At 40.5% G+C, this 19,931-nt stretch overlaps 1 protein-coding gene across 1 annotated transcript in view; it reads right to left on the bottom strand.

Annotated features, from left to right (window-relative positions):
* Positions 1-19,931, bottom strand: part of ntrk3a (neurotrophic tyrosine kinase, receptor, type 3a) — a 166,371-nt gene that overhangs the window by 69,177 nt on the left and 77,263 nt on the right. Inside the window, exons 5-9 of the mRNA XM_028584345.1 lie at positions 13,854-14,008; positions 13,429-13,571; positions 12,381-12,525; positions 2,796-2,908; positions 2,272-2,455 (exon numbers count right to left, since the gene is read on the bottom strand). Coding sequence (XP_028440146.1) covers positions 2,272-2,455; positions 2,796-2,908; positions 12,381-12,525; positions 13,429-13,571; positions 13,854-14,008 — 740 coding nt within the window. The remainder of the gene's footprint in view (positions 1-2,271; positions 2,456-2,795; positions 2,909-12,380; positions 12,526-13,428; positions 13,572-13,853; positions 14,009-19,931) is intronic.

Below are 19,931 nucleotides of genomic sequence, written 5' to 3'. Positions count from 1 at the left end.
CAGAGAGTCAGAGTGCTGCTGAGGAGAGGCTGACACCACACAGAACCTGAGGGCCGAACTGGCCCCTGTTCACCACACACACAGCTCTCTCACTAGAAACCAAACTAAATTAAACACTGTACTTTGACAATAATGTGCATGGCAGCTATGGTTCAAAATAAATATCAGAATCAGATTTATTACCAAAGTAGGTTTTCACTTGCATGGAGTTTGCCTTGGCGTGTTTGGTGCATTCAGAAAACATGGAAATGGAATAAACAATAAACCATATATCACAACGTACTGCAACAGTTAAGAACATTAATATAGAATAGACAAAATTGGAATATAAAACACAGGGCTTTTCAAGCCAGGGAGTGGAGTTTGTGTCCTGGAAGAAGTTAAGGAGAAAACACAAGACTTTCACACAGGAAACGGGTGTTTGTGTACCGAGAGTATTACCGCTGTTATAACCCACACTACAATCTTTTTACGGTCGCTGTAATTTCAAATGATATATAAATTGCTGTGCATAAGTTTTCTTACGATATCACATGGACATGGTGCACTTGGAGCTTTGTGGAACTGGTCAGCCGTGGCTGTTTAGAGCGGAGGGTGAACACAAACCAAAGGGCTTAGCATTCTCTTGATGTCATGATGCAGCACCACTGTCTGATGACCAGGGGTTAAATTAGATTGGAAGCAACCTGCTGCAAACTATTGTGCGTTGAAGACAAAGTATCATTTTGTGAAAACAGATCAGAGCAATTTACATTCTGCTATTAAACCTGTCAGTTTCTGACTTTTCTCCTCCCTACCTGCCATCACTGTGCCGTCTGACTGACCACTACGTGCACTGAGGGCGCTTCGTCTTCTTCTTTATGTTTTATGGTGAGTGGCAGCCAGCGTTAAAGTGCACTACTGCCACCTAGATTGAGGTTGCTGATCTTCTTGGTAGCGTTAAGGGAAATCCTTTCTTCCATTACCTTATTTAGGACTATGTTTTTTAAAGCTACGACTTTGTTTAGATTATTAAGACTGAGAAAATTGTCAAAATATATATACTGTTGAAGATGTGCTTGAGCGTACCCCTGATGACAGAAATAGCCTAAACTAACTTTGTCAGTGCTTGTATACATGTGGGAATCTAGGCTGCCTACCGGCCCATACACAATAAAGTAAGATGAACAGAAAAAATGAGATTCAACAAACCAATCAGATACAGCTACCCTTCCCATAGACAGTATATAATGGACCAATAGACCCCGTTGCTCTGGACGGAGACCAGTGAAGGATATTAGAAGCACTTTTCCGGTGATCTCTTGCTTTACTGCGCAGCCTCCAACTGACAGAGACAACGTAAATGTGACGTGAGCAGCGTGTCTGAAATTTGTAAGTCTTCTGGTAGCTGTGACAAGAGAAATCTCAATCATTTCCAATCTTACAGAGACGGAGACTGTAGGTATATGTAAGGAGATAACATAAGCACAGGCTAATTATTGCTAACTAACATGCTAGTTAACATTAGTAATTAAACCTAAACAGCTAATGTAAGTCGAAACTGCCTGCGAGCTTCTCCTGTACTATACGGTAATTCTTCTACTGTGCGACAGTAAGTCACTTGGTTATGACACAATCGTTAGCTTATTTTTACAAAAACGTCTGCTACGGAGCCATAACGTGACGTACAAGGTAATGGAGCCTTTTATACATTGTCGTGTTTCTTTAGAAATAAACAACGGACAAATAGTCTTTAAACGCTTCAGATGTAAAGTTATTCGCAGTCAAGTGACGTAAAAAAAAATGGCGGTCAGTGTAATGCTAACAAGAGGTGATCGCTTCGTAGCAACAAAATGGCGCCATCGGAGGTTCGCGTTCTGAAGCAAAGCTTACCCCCTTGACCCTTCCTCATGCAGGCTCATCTACCAAAAAGGTGCGCCATATTTTTCTTACAAGCCAATCAGAGCAGACTGGGCTTTTTCAGGAGGGTTTTTTAGAGAGACAGCCGCTAAAACAAAGCTTTTCAGACAAAGGGTAAATACAGGACAGTCGGGACGAGAAAAATAATGTGTTTTTGAACATTACAGCATGTAAATATGTTCTATTAGAAACACAAAATACAAGTATGAACCTGAAAATGAGCATGATGGGAGCTTTACATTTTCTATAATCTTGTTGAATTCTTTTTAATTCCTTTTCCCCTGCTCTTGTTTGGTTTTGTATCTGCATTCTGCCAGAAGCCTACGACATATCTCAACATGTCCCTCAGTGCCCATCTATGTCCCACCTTACCATCAAAGGGCTTGTCCAGAAAGTGGCCGTACACGGTGCTGGTGGCCACGCCCAGGTAGTTGCTGGCCTCCAGAGTGTAGTTGCCGTTGTTGTGGTGCGTAGGGTTTTTAAAGGTCAGGCAGCCCTCTACATAGTCCTGATAAGTAGCCATTTCAGGACGCACATACTCAGTGTGGGATATTTCCTGAAAGAGCAGTGATGGGACAAGTGAACGGTGACATCAAGAATCCAAGAGAGCAAAGACATATATCTAACAGTCAAGAATCATCACACTCCCAAGATATTGTTCTATATGTTAGGTTCCTTCTAAAACATTATAAAAATTGAGTAAAAATACTCTACTTATTGATAGATTTAAGCCCAAAAGTGCAGTTAAATTTTGATAATATGTTTGTTTCTCAGCAGTGTATTTCATTTTGCTCAGGTAAACAAATGAACGCTCAGAGAGAGCAGCCACGAAGTAACAAAGCATCATTTAGAAAATATACGTGGTACAGCAGATGGATCAGATGAATCTACCGCACCTCATCTTTGTAGAACCACCGTAAGGCCGGGTGGGGCGAGCCGCGAACAGTGAACTCTATGCATGTGTCATGGCGGCGTTCTGGCTCCTTTAGCTTCACGATTGAGGGGGGAACTGAAGACGGCAAAGAGAACAGAGGACAGATGAGCACTTCACTTTGGAATTGAAACAGAGGACGACATAAACGTGTTGTATTGTGTTACACTGGGACTGCAACACATTACACATCAGTCCATGAATGAATGGGAGAAGGAATACAGAGGCCGGGATTATCAATTTAATATTCTGGCATCATCACAATCTCTTCCAATCGATGTAGAGTGTGTGTGTGTGTGTGTGTGTGTGTGTGTGTGTGTGTGTGTGTGTGTGTGTGTGTGTGTGTGTGTCCCTGTGTGTGTGTTCCTGTTCTCGTGTGTCTCTGTGTTGACGGATAAAATGCTTCTTAAATGCTGTTTACTGTAACAATGTCATCGTCTTTATTTCAGAAATTCAAACCAGCAACACACAGAAACACACACACACACACACACACACACACACACACACACACAAACACACACACACACACACACACACACACACACACACACACACACAGCTTGGTTGAGTTTCTTACTCCTCGTCAGAGAGTGAAAGGAGCTGTGGATGAAAGCACCCTTGGGTGTTAATAACCGTCCAGGAACATGACTGAGACTATAGCCATGCTAGCAGCACCTAGAGGCTGCAGGTCATCACAGCCCACGGTGCTGAAGTCTTAGAATAAAAAAACAACATACTGAATATTTTACTCTTCTTAAAGTGCCGATTATCAATTATTATTCATGATGAAGGATCAAATAAGAATATGTGATGTGAAAGGTGTCACATAGTGAGAATGATCACCAACCCTGCAGTTCCCCCCCAGCTCCATAGAGCTTTATTGCTGTTTTTACAATCCACATTTAGTCGCCAACATAACGGTTCCAACAGACATAACCTGTAGCTTGCACTCACACCAACCATGTGTCCTCTCAAACATCAGTTCAAACATCTTGAAGGTGCACAAACACAAACACGCCTTCTCTTAGATTTGCACCATAAAGAGCTGGTATGTTTTCATCCTTGTAGAAGCTTTATATGCATTAGCCTTTAAATTGTGGTGAGGCTGGTGCTTGAGGAAAGGTCGTATGAAATATGAAAAATGGAAAAGTTGCATCAACTGTGGGACATGAATATGATACTGTTTGTATATTTCATGATTCTTGGGCAATTGTGTTTTGCTAGAGGAAAGGTCAGGGGTCACCAAATTCTTTAGTAGCCAACTTTTGCGGACCATCAACATCCACCGTGAACTTCACGGACATCTGGATATTAGGTTCCAAGGTTAGCCTGTTGATAGGTGTGTGTGCGCTGACATGTGGAATGATTGGTGCAGTCTATGTATTGTTTCCAACCCATAGTCACAGATGTGAAGCCACGTGCAGTGTGTTTCTAACAACTTTATTTGCTTTATAATTCAATATTCCAACGGATGGTTAGTGTAAAAACATGCTGCTTTAATTACAGTTTTTATCACTGTGGTTGTGCTTTATGTTTGTATCCATGTTTGGTACATTTGGTTGTGCCACATAACACAAAAATTGCTCTACCACTCAACTCTGTTTGCAGCTTGTCATCACACATTTGAATGAAACGCCTGCTCTGTACCGTTTTTGTCATGTTTTAAACATGAAATCAAGTCATTGCAATTATGTCTGTAATTTGTCACAATTTGATTTGAACTGCATGCATCAAGGCCTTTCCATTAAGCAAACACATAATTACATTCTCCAGGAAGCACTAAGATAACTATTATCCATTACATGCAGTCATAACGAACCACAGCTGGACTCTGACCATATCAGAGAGAATCTCACAGAAATGTGGTCAAGAGGAGCTACAAGCTGCGGCCGTGGTTTTTAGTTAAGGCAAGGAGAGGAAACAACAATGGCCGCTGCAAGACATCACTTCTATCGGAACTGGAGACTGAAGGTGTTTTGGCTCTTCTCCCGACTGGCCTCCCGACAGTTCGGTGGGTAAATAGGACATACATAGAAGCTCAAAATCCCATTGACACCCCTTTACTATGAAAATCTCATATTTTAAAACTGCCGCTGAAAACGGGCAAATCTCAACAAAGCTAGTTGCTTACGTAAGCATCTCAAAACCTGTACCTTTGTCACGCCCATGGGTGTATTAAGAGAATGGTCACGCCCCAACATTTACATAGGCTCAACAACTGACCTGAGATCAGGTAGTCTTCTGAATCTAGGTCACGCAGATCTCTGCTATTCCATAACAAAATTCACTTCTGAAACTTTTTTATGCGAGAAATCAACTATGTAAAGCTCAAATATGGGCCGTTTTACGAAAATGGATGGCTAATTGCAAATTTTGTCCGACTGTGTGTCGGAGTTCAGCGGCCGGTGCTGCCTGGGTTGCTACATCGCAACCCTGCCTGTCCTCCGTCACAGACCCCGGCCTGCTGTGAGCTCGGCCGGCGGCCCGGTGCTCAATACCCGCGCAAACTCACCCTTGTCTGGGTGACTGGACTACCACATGCCGCTGCCCTGACAGAGCTCCAGGGCTTGCAGCTCGCTGTTCTCCCTCCCCTCTTCCTGCTACCGGCCAACTTAGAGCGCGGTCAGCGAGCTTGTTACACCCGCAATCTCTTACCTACCAGGTTCCAGTTAATCTTATAATGGATATGTGTGTTGAGTTATTTAAACAAACAATTTGGGAAATAAACGCCTCTTGTCCGCGAGTCTCATTGATAGAGCCGCGGTGAGCTGGAGTCCATCAATGAGAGCTAGCTAGCCTCCTCCTAACGAGACCTCTGACATTCACAAAAATGCATTCAATTGAAATCTGAAATTGGACAAGTGTTAGCTAAGCTTTGTAAGAGGGAACCTGTAATATACATGCCGTGACGAAATTCAAACTGTAAATATACTATAGTTATGCCGAAAGTGTAGCTAGCTAGCTGCAATCGTTTACCATTGCATTGAATGGGACATATAGCTAACCAGCTGCTCGTCCTAAGAACATGGCTGGCATTCATAAAAATGCCTTAAAATCAAATTGGACACAGCGGTTAGCTTTATAGGACATTGGGGTAGATGTTATATAAGTGGCGTGACGAAATTCAAACCTTAAATATATTATAGTTATGCAGGCAGCCAGCCGCGGAGCCCCGGTAGTGCAGTATCCACAAAGGGTGACTTTGCCTTGGGTATGGAGCCCAGCAGGCTGCCGCTTTCTCGTCAGACTGCATTGAGCTCCTAAAGTCTAACATGTCAATTTTTGTAAAACGGCCCATGTTTGAGCTTTATATAGTTGGTTTTTCGCATAGAAAAGTCTCAGAAGTGAATTTGGTAACGAAACATTGCAGTGTCTGGAATATGAGATTCTGTCGTGTCTCTAATGTGTGTGTATTGTGGATTCTCTCAACCAATCAGCGCGCGTCTCTAATGTGTGTGTATGGCAATTCACTCAACCAATCAGCACGCAGCTCATCTAAATATTCATGAGCAAGGCAAGGCAAGGCAGCTTTATTTGTATAGCACATTTCAGCAACAAGGCAATTCAAAGTGCTTTACATGAAACATGAAACATTAAAAACAGTTAGAAAACAATTAAAAACAATTTCAAAGCATTAAAACAATTAACAACAATTTAAGATCATTAAAAGACAAGAATAAAATGTACAGTGCAGTATAAGAATTTTAAAGAAAGAGCAGTTAAAAATAGGTTATTTAAAGAAAGGCAACACTAAAAAGATATGTCTTCAGCCTGGATTTAAAAGAACTGAGAGTTGCAGCGGACCTACAGGTTTCTGGGAGTTTGTTCCAGATATGTGGAGCATAAAAACTGAACGCTGCTTCCCCCTGTTTAGTTCTGACTCTGGGGACAACAAGTAGACCTGTCCCAGACGACCTGAGAGGTGTGGGTGGGTCATAATGTAGTAGCAGATCAGTAATGTATTTTGGCCCTAAACCGTTTAGTGATTTATAAACCAGTAAAAGTATTTTGAAATCAATTCTTTGAGGCACTGGAAGCCAGTGTAGAGACTTCAGTACTGGAGGGATTTGATCCACTTTCTTGGTTTTAGTGAGGACTCGAGCAGCAGCGTTTTGAATCAGCTGCAGCTGTCTGATTGATTTTTTAGGGAGACCTGTAAAGACACCGTTGCAGTAGTCAAGTCTACTGAAGATAAAAGCATGGACAAGTTTTTCCAGATCCTGCTGAGACATAAGTCCTTTAACCCTTGAAATATTTTGAAGGTGATAATAGGCTGATTTTTTAATTATGTTAATGTGGCTTTTAAAATTCAGGTCTGAGTCCATGACTACACCAAGATTTCTGGCTTTGTCTGTTGTTTTTAACATTGTCGTTTGAAGCTGAGCGCTGACTTTCAATCGTTCCTCTTTTGCTCCAAAAACAACCACCTCCGTTTTTTCTTCATTTAATTTAAGAAAGTTCTGGCACATCCAATCATTAATCTGTTGAATGCACTTATTTAATTGTTGTATTGGGCTATAGTTCCCTGGCGATAAGGTTATGTAAATTTGTGTGTCATCCGCATAACTATGGTAACTTATTTTGTTGTTTTCCATAATCTGAGCCAGTGGAAGCATGTAGATGTTGAACAGAAGAGGCCCCAGAACTGAGCCTTGGGGAACTCCGCACGTCATATTTGTATGCTCAGATGTATAATTACCTATAGACACAAAGTAGTCCCTATTCTTTAAATAGGATTCAAACCACTTTAGTACTGAGCCAGAAAGACCAACCCAGTTTTCCAATCGGTCAAGCAATATGTCATGGTCTACCGTATCAAATGCAGCACTGAGATCAAGTAATACTAAGACTGAAATTTTGCCACTATCTGTGTTTAAATGGATGTCATTAAAGACTTTAACAAGAGCCGTCTCGGTGCTGTGGTGTGGTCGAAAACCTGACTGGAAGGCATCACAACTGTTGTTTAGTGATAAGTAAAGGTTGAGTTGTTGGAAAACCACTTTTTCTATGATTTTACTTAAAAATGGAAGGTTTGATATTGGCCTATAGTTGCTCATTAGTGTTGTGTCTAGATTGTTCTTTTTTAGGAGTGGCTTGATGACTGCAGTTTTCAGGGCCTGTGGGAAGATACCTGAGAGCAGAGACGTGTTTACAATCTGTAGAATATCAGAAGCCAAACAATTTTTTTTGTTTTGTGTGAACACTGTGACAACACATATCCTGTACTTGATATGGAAGCACTGACTGTTTGTCTAATTTTCTGAATTTTGTCTGTGAAGAAGGAGGCAAAGTCATTGCAAGCCTTGGTAGACAACAGTTCAGATGCTACTGGTACTGGAGGGTTGGTTAATCTATCAACAGTAGCAAACAAAGCACGTGATTTATTATTGTTTCTGGCGATAATGTCAGAGAAAAAGGGCCGCCTTGCATTTCTTAGTTCCAGATTATAAATGCGAAGTCTGTCTTTATAAGTGTTATAATGGATCTGGAGATTAGATTTTCGCCAACTGCGTTCAGCTTTTCGACACTCTCTTTTTTCTGTTCTCACAACTATAAAATTTCTCCATGGAGATCTTTTCTTACCAGAGACAGCTTTGACCTTAGTGGGAGCAATAGCATCAATAACATTCGTAATTTTACAGTTGAAAGATTTCTACAAGCTCAGTCACTGAGCATACCATATTTGGAAGAAAAGCTCTTCTTACAAATAGGGCCAAAACACAGGGATGCATAAGGGCCAATAAAATATCAACCAGGCCATTTTCAGTCTAACCAATGTTACATACCCCATTAGGAGACCTTAAGGAACAGTGTGAAATACCCTATATAATCATTCTATCACCCCTTTAAGTTTTGCCCTTTTCAAACACGTTCCCAATGACGGTTCTGTGTAACAAACCATCTGACACTGTGAGGTCACTGTGTGCTCAGATTCCAAGAACAGCAAAGACAAGAAAAGGACAAAGACTCCACTAATGAGTGATATTTTCAAAATGATCAAGTAACGAGAGAAAAAGCAGCTCTGCGAGGAAACACCAAGACGACAGTTCCTTCACCAGCAGGGACACCACATCCACTGCCCACCCCCAGCTGTGCGTTGGCTGCAGGGACAGGAGACAGCTGACCTTTCTTTGGCTCAAATGACTGTAACCCCTCTAACCAACCGCTGTCAGCAACACACACACACTCAGATAACAAGTTGGGATTTTAAATGAAAGTCCTTGGCTCATTCACTATAGGCTTTTTGTGCATCACTGTCACAAATAAAACATGAATAAATAAATGAAGAGCAATCCAGCTATTCTGCAAGAGAGAATAAAGATTTGAATTTCGTTCTTAAATTAGCAGTAAGGAGCCAATTATTTGAATCAGAGGTTCTCCATAGTGGTTCACAGCTACAAGAGGAAACACAAACGAGTGCTACAGTTAAGCTTAAAACAACCTGGAGGCAGTGTACTATCTAACAACACAGTATCATCCTCATTGGGATCATATTTGGGAATGGAAAAAGCCAGACTATTCACTCGTACACAGATTCAGATCATTTGCTCCAGTGTGTCTTTGACTCTCCATCCTTTGTGTATCCACTGACCTCTCTAGCACTCTGTGGCTTGTCCATTTTATTACTGATGGAAGACAAGACTTTATTCCCCACATAACAATACTTATACCCTTACTCATAACCACAGAACACATAATCAAGAAACTTCAAACAGCCAATCACAGCTGGGATACGACTGCCCATGTAAACACACAGACTGTTGAAGACGTTTCTCAGACCCAGTCCATGACTTTGGATGCAAAGTCTCACGTACTTTGCAAGTTAGGGACAAATCTACTTCAGGTGTTAATATGAGATTTTATTTGCTGAAACATCTGGTCACATATTATTCCAGGCAGAGCAAAATGTACTTTTATGACTGACTATAAATACAACTATAAATACGGCTTCTGGAGCCTTACAGCCCTCAAACTAAAGGAAACGGTTCATTTTACAAACAAAGATGTTAACATTGTGCTTTTCTGGCATAAATGCATTCCTGCTTTATGGCCTACTTCTCATCCATATTGACTGCATCTCTTTATATATATATATATATATATATATATATATATATATATATATATATATATATATATATATATATATATATATATATATATGTATATACATGCGCCTGCTCTCTGGGCCGCACAATGAGGATCATCTGGGTCATTTTTGGCTCCATGATGGCTTCATGCTCCACTGAGAAACTCTCAGAGGAATGAACGGGGCTCTGTCTCCAACGCTGCATCCAGGTCTGATTATACATCCATGGTCCAGATGCACAAAGAGATGCATGGATGTACTATAATGAAAATGTTGTGGTCTGAGTCATCCACCCTGCCATCAAAACTATTTCAAGCTTCAAATTTTTGCTGGTGCTTCATGAGGCGAAAGTTCAATAATCAAATGCAGCTGAAGGAAGTGGGCACAACTCTGGCTCATATTGCTCAGGTTCCAGTACAGAGCAACTCTAGTTTCCTCAGCGGCACCGTGTTTTTAAATTCAAGCCTCTGGGTGTAGTGTATGTATGATGCGCGGGTGGAGCTCGCACTGAAAATAGGTTGTGTGTTACATTGTCATGCACAGGCTTGCAGTGGAGTGAGACAGGGATCCAAAACATTTTCATCTGTTATGCACCTTTAAACCAGCACAGAAATAAGTTCAATAGAGATTTTTGCAAAATGCAACTAAACGTGCAAACATTATGATATTCTCTGTTGGAGTCAGTGGGTCAGAAGGACACATGTTAGCTAATGATCAGATATGTGGACACACAAATGACTGTCACAAAGACTCTGCACGTGTTTTGTGAAATAATCACAGCAGCATTTGTGATGGATTGATAATTCCACTGCAGCTGGATGTGCTATAGTCTAATTGAATTAATCAGCAATTTGTCACATTATAGAGAAAGCTCATCAGATTGAATTGTGATTGTACTCTTTCTTAGGGAATCAAATGGAAAAGATGGTGCATAGACGTTTGGCTGACATGGATGTGAATGCTGCTACTGGAGTAACCAAGAGGGCTGACAGTGTATTCAGCTTAATCTATGATCAGCACAACAGCACGTGTCAATATATTCAGAAAGCTATGAAGAAATGAGTTACTTCAAAGTGATCCAAAGATTGACATTAAAGCTCTGTGTTGTTGGGACTGTGTATGAAGTAACTGTCAACCTGTCATCATACTCTGCTCTGTACATTCAGGATCATATGGAGAGTATTACTACTATATTAAAGCAGAAGGCTGGCAATACTGTGTAAAAACTACAGTGAGCAACAGTTTTAGGAAATGACTACATGTCTTTTCTTTAAATGACACATCTTCAGTGGGCTTGGAGCTGAAAGCCACAAACAGTATTGAGACACGAAATAACACATTTTTTGGTTTGGGTCTCTCAAGATTTTTTGACAATAAGAAAAATATACAATAAATATACACTAACACCAATTGATTTCGACAGAAATTAAGAAAGGTGTATGTGAGTTGGCAGAAAGGGCTTTTGTACAGCCACATGTAATGGTCAAGCTATTAAAATCAAGCTACACCCAGGAACATCTGGCCTGATGAACAGATGCTGCATAACTGTCACATTGGAGAACAATTACATTGATATGAATCTGGTCAGTTAAAATAAATACAGTGACCTAGAATCTAATAATTGTTCATTTAATATGAATGCCATTTAGAAGGTTGAATACATTAGCATGTTATCATTTGCTTAAATGAGACGTAACTGTGCGCTTAACATTTTCCTTTATGCTGTCCTATATGTGTGGATGTGGTGTGATGCTGCTGTGGCCTTTTGAATCGCCACGTGACAGGATAATTTATGAGGCATGCTCATGCAAACAGTCCCTTTCGTAGGTCACATGAATATAAACACACACACACACACACACACACACACACACAAACAGTGTAGTTCAGTGTGTGGGCTGTAATGATGATGGATGGGCCTGTTGAGCGCTATGATAACATTAATAAGTACTTTCCTAAAGTGACCATTAAATGGAAAATAGAAGAGTGCTCTGTGTGTGTGTGTGTGTGTGTGTGTGTGTGTGTGTGTGTGTGTGTAGGTGTGTGTGTGTGTGTCATTTCATTTCTCTGTCTCTGAAAGGTGAATGTCATTCCTCCAGTTTTACACATGACGATGGCATCAAGCTGCATTATGGGAAGTGTAGGATTCAGTGTTTTTGGAGCTTTACTCATTCGAGGGACTACAAGTCACGATATATTGGCCTTTGCTGCTTTGGTTCTGACCATTATTTTTTTAATCTGTCCCCCAACTCTATGGAAGTTCAACAGTAAATTGCTGGAGTATCCCTTTAATCCAGAGGAGTTACTCCATGATGAATGAAACAAGTTTGTTATACTCTGAGCTACTAAGTAGATGAGGTAGTAAACATGTGCATGTGTGAGTGTGCGTGTGTGTGTGTGTGTGTGTGTGTGTGTGTGTGTGTGTGTGTGTCTGTCTGTCTGTCTGTGTGCACTCACAGTGAACAGTTAGCTGGACCGAAGCGTTGGTCATGCCCACTATGTTGGTGGCAGTGCAGGTTAGCAGGAAGTTGTTGTCATCTCTGCTCACGTTGACCAGTGTGATGTTGATGGAATGAATGGTGTTGTTGTCGTAGACTCTGGCCTGCAAGGACAGAGAACGAGTGTAGCATGGCAGCAGGCAGCTTCACTAGGTGTTGTAAGCAAAAGGAAGTGTAGACTTTAGCTAGCTAGTTAGCCATATGACTAATGTAGCATGTAGACTAATGATGCTGCAGTCACACAGTTGGTGGAACGAGAAGAACATGTAACCCTGGTGTTATTCTGACTGAGTGGTAATGTTTGGTTACCCCTACTACTATCTGAGCCTCTGAATTACAACTATGGCTGGCGTGCCATCAGTTGCTTCTAATTACCATCTAAAGGATATGGAAAATGTAACTCAGTACTGGTTAAATAATACTGTAACAATTAGATTTGCTCCCTAAGGTTTGCTCGGTGGATATGTGACCAAAGCATGGAGTAAGGTACGAAGTGCTGAGGTCATAAATGTCAGCATGATAGCCTACAACACCTTGACAGTAGCTAAACCTGAATATTACATATGTATCAATGAGTGCATTAGTACACCAGCTTTGAGCCTTATCCCGGGTTTGACGTGACTGGGGAAATGATGTTTACATGGAACCTGATTTTCAGATCATCTATTCTAACAGCATCCAGGTGTCTGAGCACCTGTGTGCAGCTGTGTCTTGATATCTCACCATGTCAATCATTAAGTTCTGTACCAACTTGAACCAGGCGTTTACCTCAGCATCCTGGTTTCTATGGGAGTACTCCAGGGAGCTTATCCAGGTTTCTAAAACCTGTTGACATGCTCAACACATAACTCCACGAACCTGATCATTACCAGGATAGTAGTTCCATGTAAACACACCCACAGGCAAATTCACAAAAGGATTGCACATTGCACAATAAGACATGAAATGTACCCCTTACGTGTGTGTGCGTGAGAGTGTGTGTGCGTGCGTGTTTGTGTCCTCCCCACCTCCTGTGCATTGATGGAGTGCAGGCCGTTGACGGGCCAGTCCACCTCAGGTAACGGGGATCCAGAGCCGTTACAGATGGCCGTCACTCGATCCCCCTCAATAACGGTGAGGTTGCTGTGGCTGACGCTGATATCGGGCAGGTCTGAGAGAGAGAACGTAAGGGAAAATGTATCATACCCATGTAGACATTTGTGAGCCATTTGTGAAGATTTAAAGCCAGGAACCAATGGGCTTGGAGCTGACAGCAACATTCAGGGGAGGAAGTCAGGAAGTACTGAGAAACGGACAGACTACGTTTAAGGATATATTGAAAAAAAAAAAAGATATGAAGAACCCCAGTTCTATAATCAAATCAGCTTTATCGTTATGGGCAGTAAGAATTCCCAGTCATTAGGACCGGGGTTTGTTCACACTCTGAACTCACCACAGTTGCTGATGTTCATGTTGTGCAGCAGAATAGTCCTGTTGCCGTCAGCACAGTGCAACTGTTGGCTGCTTAGCCCCGCCTCTCCTCTCTGTTGCCATAGCTGCAGCCAGCGGATCTCACAGCCGCAGTCAAACACCACCTCCTCTAAATGACTGGACAGAAAGACAGGAAGAGCAGTGACTGTAATAACAATGTGCAAAATCTCATCACTGACATATTCACCTACCAACTGTCACAGTTCACACTTATTACACGCTCTCCCGCCACACGTGCTTATCCTCACGAAGGGAGAACAAATGTAGAACTGATAGCTCTTGTCAAAACTGCAAAACTGAGACCAAAACTAAAAAAAATCAAACATCCCGATGTATGTACGGGCGGATTATCAATCAACTTCAACTTTTTAAGTGAACTCGGTGATAAATCAGCATCCTTTAGGCTCTGATGTCTGGAGGTTGGCAGGTCTGATGATCAGCCATACTTATAGATCATTGACTGAGATAAGTGAACTAGTTTTCCATCTTTAAACACTTTAAAATTGTGAATTTGGCTGCAGAACATTCCCGGGGGTGGAGGAGGGATGACTCGCCCCCTGTGGTGGGCGATGTCACAGAAGGCCGACTCATAAAATCCACCGACTTCTTCTACACCGAATCTCATTCCAAACTACTTTGAAATGTTGGCAGCCATACACACGCACACACACACACACACACACACACACACACACACACACACACACACACACACACACACACAATCCTGGAATCAATACGAGCACACAGATTGGTGATTATGTAACATCCAAGGGGGGTATTTTTCTGAGAAAAGTGTTTTTTATTCATTCTAGTGGAGGGAGTCAACCCAGTAACCATTCTGAAATACAACTTTCTCATCAGTCAGCTGGCATTTCAGATAATTTCAGCACCTTATAGACTTATAAAAATAAAAAAATTATAAAAAATAGACAAAAAAAATTCCCTGCTGTCTGAACTTTGTTTTTTCGATAGAAAAAAGATAACTTTTAGAAAACTGTTGTTTTTACTCTAAACATGGCAATTACTTCTGTTTCTCTACATGTATTTATTTTTACTAAATGTTTATTTTTTTTGCACACTAACACTTAAATATATTTTTGATTTTGTACGTCTACATTAGTTTATGTCCTTTACAGGTTTCTACCACACCCTCACATGTATTTTTGTATTTCTTTAATGTAATTTTTTTTTATGTTCTGTGAAACAAATAAACAAAACTATACTAAACTAAAACCTTCTGACAGCAGGAAATAGTTACAAAACCGCTGAAAACAACCCTCTTGAAATGATGCTACCTGTATGTACATGTACATTTGTACAGGTGGTTTTTAAGTTGGAGCACATTAGTTCACAAAAGAGCACGACAAAATAATAAAACTTGAAACTGTTATTAGCCACCTCACTAATATTAGCTTGTTAGCAAGCTGACTGCTAACCCTAACTGCATGGTGCCAGCAGCTTCTGTAATGTTAGCACTAATGTAGTGCTCTAATTACTTGCTACTTTCAGTTCATAGAAGCTCTTTGTCGTGTGGTTTCCACTGTATTCGGAAGAGTTGGATGTGAACCAACAACGCATGCTGAGAAGTCATTGCCCACTGAAGGGCTTCAACATCATCTCTGCAGGTGCGGCAGTGCACAGTCTGCAAGATGCCGCACTATTACAGGCACTGTGAACATTCAAGGGTGGATCATCTTTTCAAACCACAGAAGTGTCTTGTCAAAGTGAGTACAATTAAGTACTTTGCGAATGGCCTATTGGTAAATATCATTGTGAGATTAGCTGTGTCTTAATTTTGTCGAAATATATAAAATATTATTACCACACGTGACATTTACATATAAACTGCTATTTTCTGCATTTGACCCTTTTCTAATACTCTCCACAGTGCCATTCAGAAACGCCATCATCATCATATTTTCTGCTTTGTGACAGAGTAAAAGCAGCGAGATCTCACTGTCTCTCCAGTAGGATCCTTTCTCGCTGAAGGAAGGTTCGTAAGCCCAATAAAGTTGTCACTCATCTGGTGGTAACAGGACGCTATCGCAGCTGTGTTGCACCTCTGACTCTGCTCTATAGTTTACTACAATAGCTCAGGAGGTTTCCAGGGTGAAACGTCTCTATTTACTTTTAGTGTTTGAGACTCTTTCTTTTAAATTAAAGTTGACTGTTGTTCTGACCAGAGTCTGTGTTTCCAAAGTGTCTGAACAAATCTGAAAATACCAGATCTCCCCTTAACGGGGTTTTATTCTCCTCATGCTGACTTTGAGACAATTTTTTTTTAGAGCAAAGACGCAACATTATTGTGTCACATTCACCTACATTCAGAAACACATCTAACTTATCACACTTGTGTTTGACTGAATTGATTAACATAGACTCCGAAGCATTCCTCTTCAGATATCTCTGCCCTGTGTTGTCACATCCATCATGTGTGGAGCGCCATGATGTCACTGTTTGTGGCTGATGGGAGATTTGTGACACAGATGTATCTGGAGATTCATGGAGGTGTGAAGGACAGAGAGTAGGAACGAGAGGGCGGCTTTTTTTTTTCCTTCACTGAAACTAGTAGTGACACTTGAGTTGATTGTGCCGCTGACAGGGGAGAGATTGACAAATAACAATGTGTGGATGCTTTACTGCAGACAGCTGTAGGTGAAGGATAAGTGTATTGCCATCCACACACAGAAACATAGTCACACACACACACACACACACACACACACGCACACAGGAACAGGCACTGTGTACACATGCATAGACAAATTTGGACAACAAACTACAGTTAAAGATTATCAGTGAAAAATACAACTGAATACATCAATAAGTAAAAGCCTATTGATAGTTACATCATTCAAATGGAGTGTAAACACAATTATGAAGCTTTAGATGTTCCCTTTAACCTCCAGTCAGTTGATAAAATAATTAAAAACTAAATGTCTTTAACTCTTCACTAGCTTGTTGACTTGTCTGGCAATCTTTTATTACCTCAAGTATCAGGTCCAGGGCTACACACACACACACACACACACACACACACACACACACACACACACAGAGCAGAGATGGAGTTCTTTACCACCCTGCAGGCGTGCTGTGATGAATGCTAGCTATCTACTGTGTGTGTTGGTGTGTTTGCTAAGGGGAAAGGGCAAGAGTAATGAACATTTGTTGATCTGAACCCCGAGCTGACTGCACATGCATGCATGCACGCACACACACACACACACACACACACACACACACACACACACACACACACAGAGTCTTCTGCGTATACCCAATTTTGAGATCAATAGATGCATTATTATAGCCGCAGCCACAGGTTTGATAAATAGAACAAACTGGTTTGTCTGCAGAATAAAAGCCCAAGGACTGAACTACAGCATTAGTTTTTCAGAACGTATGTCTTGCACAGGAGATGGGGAATTTCTGTGTGAAGCACCTTGTAAATACTGTATAATGTTGCCTTAAAAAAATCTCTGCTAAGAAATGATTTTTTTCTGTTGTGTTTCAACTATGTAAAACTGAGGGATAAACACATCAGCATGGAAACACGACATTATTCAGTCTGGGCCAGTCTGAGGATGACTTTTGATGAGCACCATCATGAGTTCAGACTTTACACTTGTACACAGTATTGTACACAGGGAATATCAAAAATGACTACTAAGAATTTCTCTAAGTTGAGCGAGACCTGTGTACTAAACATAGCATTGATCTTTGGCAGTGTGTCTTCAACACAAGCATGTTGAAAAACTAAATGAATGTGAATGAGCTGAACGTCATGTTTCTGTCTGATGTTCACGTGTTGTACCTTTCAGTGTTTGTCAGTCAGACTCGGCTTGAAGCTCCAGATAAAATTAATTTTGTTTTGACTATTGCTCATATGAAAAGTAATGTCATACGTTAATAGCAGGACTAGTTAGTTATGATAATATTACACTGATCATTACAAGTTCATTGTCAAAAATTAATTGAACTATGAACCTGCCACAGGGGATTAACAGGTAATCATAATTAAGCAATGATGTGAAAAAATGAATGAAGTGTTTTAATAGTCTTCATTAACATTTCTCATGTAAACTGGCAGTGTAATTGAGGGATTAGAAATGATGCAGAAAATGAGCCATTGCATATTGGTGGGGAAGAGTTGCTCGGTAATTAAACAGGACTACTCACATACCCACCAACATATTAATATAACTCATGTGCAGAGGTGGGTAGTAACGAGTTACATTTACTCCGTTACATTTACTTGAGTACGTTTTTGAAGAAATTATACTTCTAGGAGTAGTTTTAAATCACTATAGTTTTTACTTTTACTTGAGTAGATTTGTGAAGCAAACTGTACTCTTACTCCGCTACATTAGGCCACAAGGAGCTCGTTACTTTTCTTTTTACCTCTTTGGTAGGGCTGCACGATTATGGCCAAAATGATAATCACAATTATTTTGATCAATATTGAAATCATGATTAATTATCACGATTATTTGGGGATTTTAACCAAAACAAATTTTATTGTCACATAGGCTAGTTATAACTGCTTTTACATCCATATTGTACATTTCTGCTAATACATCCATATTGTGCTACATTCCTCCAAGGATACTGTGAAGGAGTACGCCATTTCAGCTGTTGTTTGTTATGTTTAAGCATTTCCTATATATATATATATATATATATATATAGGGAGAGAGAGAGAGAGAGAGAGAGAGAGAGAGAGAGAGAGAGAGAGAGAGAGGAAAATGTTGCTTGTGCTTATTTGTTTTTTATTATTTTATTTTTTAAATACTTAAATACTACTTAAAGCTATTTTGTAATTCATTAATTAATTTATTTGAATTTATTTTATTGATTGGATGAACTATAATTTGCCTAAAGATAATTATTTTGTATTTTTGTCTGTCTGATTGAATGCTTGTTAAAAAAACCAAATCAGACGTTACTCAACAGTTACTCAGTACTTGAGTAGTTTTTTCATCAAGAACTTTTTTACTTTTTTTACTCAAGTAATTATTTGGATGACTACTTTTTACTTTTACTTGAGTCATATTATTCTGAAGTAACAGTACTTTTACTTGAGTACAATTTTTGGCTACTGTAATGGGGACTCTTACTGGTTACGAAAATTAGTCACCGATATGGGGTGTCTAGTCAGGACACGGAAGGCAGGGATATTCCTTGAAGGTTTTAATATATATTTTCAAATACAGATGCACAGGCACTATATCTTTAGACACTTTACAGTGTAAATGTGGTTCTAAAGGAAACAGAAATAAACATCAATGTTAACTAACATAAATACAATTGAGGCTAATAACTCCCTATTTACTTAAATATACAGTGCTCAACATGTCCTGAAAACGGAAACTACAATAAGAATGCCATAAAGCTATACAATGGAGATAAAGGCTGTCGCTTACTGTAAACTCAATAATAAATTGTGAATATTAACTTATCTATATAATATAATATAACTGTAACTTACTTGTGGTCACTGACGCACACGAACACCAACTGAAACTTAACTGATAAACTGAAACTCAACTGACAGCCCTCTGCAAGCCAGGGCATGTCTCAACATGTTGGAAAAAAGGGGGCGTGGCCTGAGCGAACACTCTGTACAGGCTCTGTCCATGTTCACAGCACTTGAGCCTTTTGCACATCTACTCTACCCACCTCTGCTCATGTGTTGCTCTGTGATCTCCCAGAAAGGCTAAACTATCCCCAGGAGCTGTCGTCGAGGCATCCTCTGGGATGGCAGGCAACTCAATGAGCTTGGCTACTGGTCTGGTGTAGGTCCTCTTGTCCACCTGCACCTCAGCAGTCCTCACTTTCCCATCGACACTCCTAATGGTCTTCGTGACTCGTCCCACGGGCCACAGTGCACGTGGTAACCATTGGTCGATTACCATCACCACCGTACCAACAGTGAGGTTCTCCGTGTCCTTCACCTATTTCTGTCTTGACTGCAGGAAAGGTAAGTAGTTCCGTATGAAATGGGTCCAGAACTGGTCAGCTAACACCTGACTGT

This window comes from Perca flavescens, chromosome 8 (assembly GCF_004354835.1).
Source record: "Perca flavescens isolate YP-PL-M2 chromosome 8, PFLA_1.0, whole genome shotgun sequence".
Taxonomy (NCBI): domain Eukaryota; kingdom Metazoa; phylum Chordata; class Actinopteri; order Perciformes; family Percidae; genus Perca; species Perca flavescens.
Note: the sequence above shows the minus strand (reverse complement) of the source record. Positions and strands in the feature narration are given on the sequence as shown.